Consider the following 6,000-nt stretch of genomic DNA (forward strand, 5'->3'; position numbering starts at 1 on the left):
ATGGCCGATGAGTCTAGGGGTAGAGTTTATTAAGTAAATCAAGTCACCCTACTTCCCCCTTAAAGTAAGTGATGATGCCCTGATACCTTACAGAAGTGAGAACAAGTCTCACTCAGTCAAACATTTTAGATTAAGTGCAAAATCTCCTTGGGGAAATTAGCCTGACATTGATAGGAAAGGTATGCTCAGTAATGCTCTGTAGGTTTTCTTATATTACTAAAAAAGAAAAAAAATGTTAAAGTCCAGTAGAAACGTGGTCTCTCCTGTTTATGGCTGGCAGTAGAAACATCAACTGGAAAATACTGGAAGGGAGAAAACATTATGTACTTGATCCTGTTAGTGAGAAGTAATAGAAAACTTTGTTTTTTTTTTTTTTTGGCAAAAATTAACTCTTTAAGGGTACCTCCCACTAAAACCAAGGCCATGCAATATGAATTATTATTACTCACTTAGAAATATCTAGATGTAAACCACAATTCAAAATTATTTAATATGATGTTCAAGCACTTTTCATACTTACTAATTAATGCTATCCCTGCTTTGTCTGCATGAAGGAGCCAAGATTAAAGGAATGAATCTGATATTGTCCAATACCCTTTTGTTTTCAACTTCCACTGACTTTAAACTTTTCATATCTTCCTTATCTTTTTAGTTTTTTAAACATTCCTCTGAAATCTCCTTGACAAAGGCTTCTCTTTGTATGTACTGTCTCATTATAAGTCTCAAGGGCTTTCCTTCTTTCTCCATTCCTTTTGGAGGACATTATAGGAAAACATGATAAAATTAGGCCATTTGGTGATTGGTAGTGATTAGGGAAATGACTGAAGACTAACACAAATATAGAAAAGATAATCCTCTCTCTATCATTACTTAATCTGTTTTAAGTAAAAGAGGTGAGAACATTTCTGCAGTCTGTCATGTGGATGCATATCAGTACATTGCTAGGCAAACATGTGCACTGAAGGTACTAAACTATTCCTAAGTGAATGACAGGAATTGTTGTCTTTCAGTCCTGTCAGACTCTCCATTACCCCATTTGGGGTTTTCTTGGCAAAGATACTGGAGTGGTTTGCCATTTCCTTCTCCAGCTCATTTTGTAGATGAGGAAACTGAGGCAAGCAGGGTTAAGTGACTTGCCCAGGGTCACACAGTTAGTAAGTGTCTGAGGCCAGATTAGAACTCAGGAAGATGAGTCTTCCTGACTCCAGGCCTGGCACCTATCCACTGCGGCACCTAGCTGCCCTCCATCACAGTGATACTTAACAGTGTAGTTCTTCAGCCACCTGTGATTTCACTGGTGTGGATACTCCTTTCCCCTAAGAGAGAAGATGAACTCCTCTATCTATGTCTTCTGGAGTTGATGAAGCCCTAATGCTGAAGCTGTTCTTGTTTTGAGGCTATTTGCAATGTTCTTTACTTAGATGAGCTCACTGGACCCTCACCAGATTCCTGTGAGGTAGACAGCAATACTATTGCTAACATTTTACAGATGTGGGATCTGAGGGAGGAAGGGTAAGAGATTTTTTGGCTCCAGGTCACAAAGTTATTAAGTGATAGAGCTGAAGTCAAACTAATGTCATCTGATTCGACATCTTCTGCTTTTCTTCCCCCTATACCAGTCAGTCAGCAGGTATTTATTAAGCACCTGCCAGACCATGTGTGCATGCGTGCGTGTGGGTGTGCACACTTGTGCGTGCGTGCCAACCACTGTGGACAAAAATGAAAATTAATTAGTTCCTGTCCAGAGAGATTTATCTTTCTAGGTATGTGCAAGATACATACAGAAATCATACCAGATGATCTTAGAGGGGAAGCCAATAATAATTGGGGGAGGGGGCCAAGAAAAGGCCTCTTCCCCACCCCCACTCCATGTACTTCATTTAAAGTATTAGCTACAAAGTTATTTTTTAATGGCAAGTCGTTATTGTACTTTTCCTTAGGCATTTTTTTGGCATTCAGAAGCTTGTGGCAATGGAAACCTGGAGTCCCAGGGTGCACTTGGTCTCATGTACTTTTATGGACAAGGTGTTCCTCAAGATATTGATGCTGCCCTTCAGTGCTTGAGGCAAGCCGCTGACCGTGGGAATGTCTACGCTCAAGGCAATCTTGTTGAATATTACTATAAAATGAAGTTTTTTACGAAATGTGTCGCATTTTCAAAGAGGTAAATAATTTGGATGAAAACATTTAAGAGACTATTTGCTAATGATCTCAGTCAAATCAGTATAACTGTAGATTATGTTCTGTAGCACTTGACAGCTCACACAGTGCTTTCTTCACAAGCACCAATGGAGACAGGTAGTACAATTATTATTCCCATTTTACAGAACAGGCCAACAAATTGTCCAAGGTCACATAGCTAGTAAATGGCCAAGCCTAGGACTGGACCTTGGGTCTTCTGATCCCAGAGCTAGTCTTTTTCCACTGTGGCACCCTGGTAGATGCCTTGTTGTGACTACAGAATCCAAATACACTTTGGTGAGTTCTTCAGCAGGCCAGCATCCATTTTTATATATGTATATGTCTGTATATGTATATACATATGTATTTATAACTGTATTTTAATATAATTGTTTTCTTTTGTAATCTGTGTATTTTATACATTTACAAACATTATTCTGAGAAGGGGTCCACAGACTTCACTAGGCTGTCAGAGGGGTGCTCTATAACACAAAAAAGTAAAAAATCCCTCTTCTAAAGTAAGGGTGATCACTGGTTTAAAAACAGTAGTTAAGGGGTTGTTTGTGTTGTTGTTGAGTTATTTCAGTCATGTCTGACTCTTCAGGATCCCATTTGGGATTTCCTTGGAAAAGATACTGGAGTGGTTTGCCATTTCTTTCTCCAGCTCATTTTACAGATGAGGAAACTGAGGCAAACAGGGGTAAGTGATTTGCCCAGGGTCACAAAGATAGTAAGCGTTTGAGGACAGATTTGAACTGAAAAAGAGGAGTCTTCTTGACTTCCAGCCTCGTACTCTAATCACTGTGCCACCTAACTGTCCCATTAAGGGGGTGTAGGGGGCCAAATTCCCTTTATCCATCTTCTAACCTTGTCCCCTGGACCATGAAATCGACTGTGCCCAGCTCATTCCAGCTCTACCACTCCTAATCTAGGTCTGCATTTTAAAGGAAAACTTGAATACTATAAAGATATAATTACAGGAAAGAGATGAAAAGGTGCTTTTTAATTTATTTTTAAAAATATTTATCAGGAAACATTAGACCTAAGACCTTTGGAATTGAAAATATTAATAGGACCATTGTGAGGGAAAAGGAAAATGTATTTTTCCCTTTAAAAGTATTTCTTGAACAAATCTGTCACTATTGAATAATGAAGAAGAGCTGATTCAATAGGAATTTGAACAGAACATCTTGATTCTTTTGTAGATGAAGGGCAGTTGAGCTACAATCACTTCATTGGACCCCAGGGTTAGAAAGACAGAGTTATTAAGTATCAGAATTTCCTCATGAGGAACACAGTCAGGCAGAAAGTCAGTTTTGAACCTTTCAAATACAAAAGCATTTACATTTAAAAGGCTTGGGGACTTGTAACCCTCTTAAAGCAATTTTCTAGTGCATAAGGACTGGACTCGTGACAACTCCTGGATGAGGAAGCCCCCCCTTACCACTGCAAGTTGGAGTTTTTGCAATCTGTAATTTTGATGCTTTGCTAGAGCTCCCGTGCCCAGGTTTGCACACTATCAAAGGCAGAACAACTTTGAGGCCGGCTCTCTATCTATTACACCATCCTGCCTCTAATTTTCTTTTCTAGTATTCAGACTTTATAGAGTTGAGTCTGGTAAAACCAAGGGGGATGGGAGGGGGCAAAATAATAATAGCACTTTGGATGTGTTTATCATTTCCTCGTGACAACCTTGTGAGTCGCCTAGTGCAGATAGTAGTATCTGCATTTTACAAATGAGAGAACTAATGCTTAAGGAGGTTAGGCCATCCAGTTAATAAATACCAGAGCTGGAATGCAAACTCTCGCAGTCTGAAACCCAGCGCTCTATCCTTTACAGCACCTCATCAGTTAGTCACCTTCCCCAGGTACATAAGATCAGTCCTGTTACTGAAGAGAGGCAGATACACATGGAGTTCCGTGTGGAACCTGATTTGTGCAAAAGGGCTTGATCCACAGGGGTCTTCTGATGTTTAAATGAAAAATTAACACCTTAAGCTTCATTCTAATTTTGCCATTTCTATAACAGGATTTCTGAATATGATGTCTGCCATGATGTTCCCACAATAGCCCAAATGACTGACTGTCTTCCTGAATATATAACCAGAGGCATAGCGTTGGCTTCCTTCTACTATGCAAGGTGCCTTCAGCTTGGCTTGGGTATCACAAAGGATGAAGTGGAAGCCAGAAAGTATTATTCCAAGGCATGCATCAAAACAAACTGGAAACTCCCCCAAGTATTTTTCTTTTTTTTAGTTGAAACTTTAAAGCCTTGGATTTGGGTGTGGGTGGTGTTTCTTTTTTTAAATTTATTTAATTTGTAGTACTGTCAACTTCCAGCCATCTATAAGAAAATTCTGAGTTGCACAGTGTTTGAAAATCCATCATCATTAAAATTATAAAGCAGAATAGATGAGGTCCTATAGTGATTATTTTCTCTTGTTCCCCATTTTCTATACAATCTGGGGTCCTCAGGGTGACTTTATGAAACAGAACTTTTACTTCTTTCTCTCAAAAAATTTGACCTACACAGCTCAGCTTAAACTGATCCTTTATATCGGTCTGAAGGTGATATTCTGTGTGTGAGGATGAAGGGGAGAGCTTGGCTTTGTGTGGATCTCTGGGCATCTCTATAGAGGTGGTTTTTCCTGCATTGTAGCTGCTATCGTAACTAATATGGGGGATATATATATAGACAATTTTCTCCCTTCCCCTTTCTTTTCAATCTAAAGTCCAACTGCCTCCTTATTTGTAAGTGAGGAAATAGGCCCAGAGATGTCCAATGACTTGCCCAAGGTCACAAAGGAAGTTAGCAGAAGAAACTAGATTCAAGCTTAAGTCCTATAGCTCTTAAATCCATTGTTCTTTTCACTGTTGTCCATGCTTCAGGCCAAAAAGCCCAGTGTTTCCATTTTCATTTAATATGTCATAATTTAAAACATCATCACTCTAAATTTGACAGTTACTTTTGCCTTGGCCCTGGTGTGACCTCCCCTGTCTTAGATAACTTTTAGAGGTTTATTTAACCTAACACTTTTGAAGCTAAAATAGTCCTTGTCAGTCAGGATTGGATTTTGAGTTTGCCCTGTTCCTTTGAGGAAATCAGTATAGAAATACATCTAGATGAAGAAATTACTTTGAAATTTAATGTATTTTAATTATATAAAACTTAAATGTAAAAACCTAGTTCAAGAATTTTCATCCAAATAATATACTGTTCCTTCTTCTGCTCTATTTTAGGCGTGTCATCTGTGTCCTTCACTGGCTGATGAACTTTACTCTTTGGTAATTTGTCAAAGAATTTAAGCCATAATACATATTAGCAAAGATGAGCAACTCCTAATTATGTGTGTATTTTTTGTAGTAGTTTGTATTTCATTTTTCTGTAAATCTAATTATAGGAATTTTACTCAGTTGGGCATGTTACTTATGACACCATCTGTGTTCTTCAGTTCAAACACTCTTTCACAATATAAAACACAAATTAATGTCATGAAGTCCTTGGGACCCCAAGAGATGTGCTGGGACTAGATAGAAACCATTCCATATAGAAGAACACATTCTAGATAGAGAAGTAGCCTTCTGTGTTCTTTGAAATTACTATTAACTGTTAAGATTTTTTAAAACTATCATTGCTTGCAGTCTTCTTCTGTATATTGTTATTCAAAGATCTTAATTAAAATGGGTAAAAAAAATTGTTTTCTGGTGCACTTTACTACAGACAGCTGCCACTTTCATGAAGAGTTGGAGGTAACCAAATGAAGCAAGATTTTTTCCTTTGTATTTTAACCAAATGTACTCCATGACTATTTAAAAATA

At 38.2% G+C, this 6,000-nt stretch overlaps 1 protein-coding gene across 13 annotated transcripts in view; it reads left to right on the forward strand.

Annotated features, from left to right (window-relative positions):
- Positions 1 to 5,513, forward strand: part of LRP2BP (LRP2 binding protein) — a 37,166-nt gene extending 31,653 nt beyond the window's left edge. For 10 of the 13 annotated variants that reach the window (XM_078148512.1, XM_078148508.1, XM_078148503.1 and 7 more), the window contains 2 exons: positions 1,941 to 2,164; positions 4,211 to 5,513. In XM_078148512.1, the coding sequence (XP_078004638.1) occupies positions 1,941 to 2,164; positions 4,211 to 4,505 (519 nt within the window). In that variant the 3' untranslated portion in view covers positions 4,506 to 5,513. The remainder of the gene's footprint in view (positions 1 to 1,940; positions 2,165 to 4,210) is intronic. The other 3 variants (XM_078148513.1, XM_078148514.1, XM_078148515.1) reach the window with 3 other exon arrangements.
- The last annotated feature ends 487 nt before the right edge of the window (positions 5,514 to 6,000 follow it).

Source organism: Phascolarctos cinereus, unplaced genomic scaffold (genome assembly GCF_003287225.1).
Source record: "Phascolarctos cinereus isolate Bilbo 61053 unplaced genomic scaffold, phaCin_HiC Scaffold_9;HRSCAF=440, whole genome shotgun sequence".
NCBI classification, from domain to species: domain Eukaryota; kingdom Metazoa; phylum Chordata; class Mammalia; order Diprotodontia; family Phascolarctidae; genus Phascolarctos; species Phascolarctos cinereus.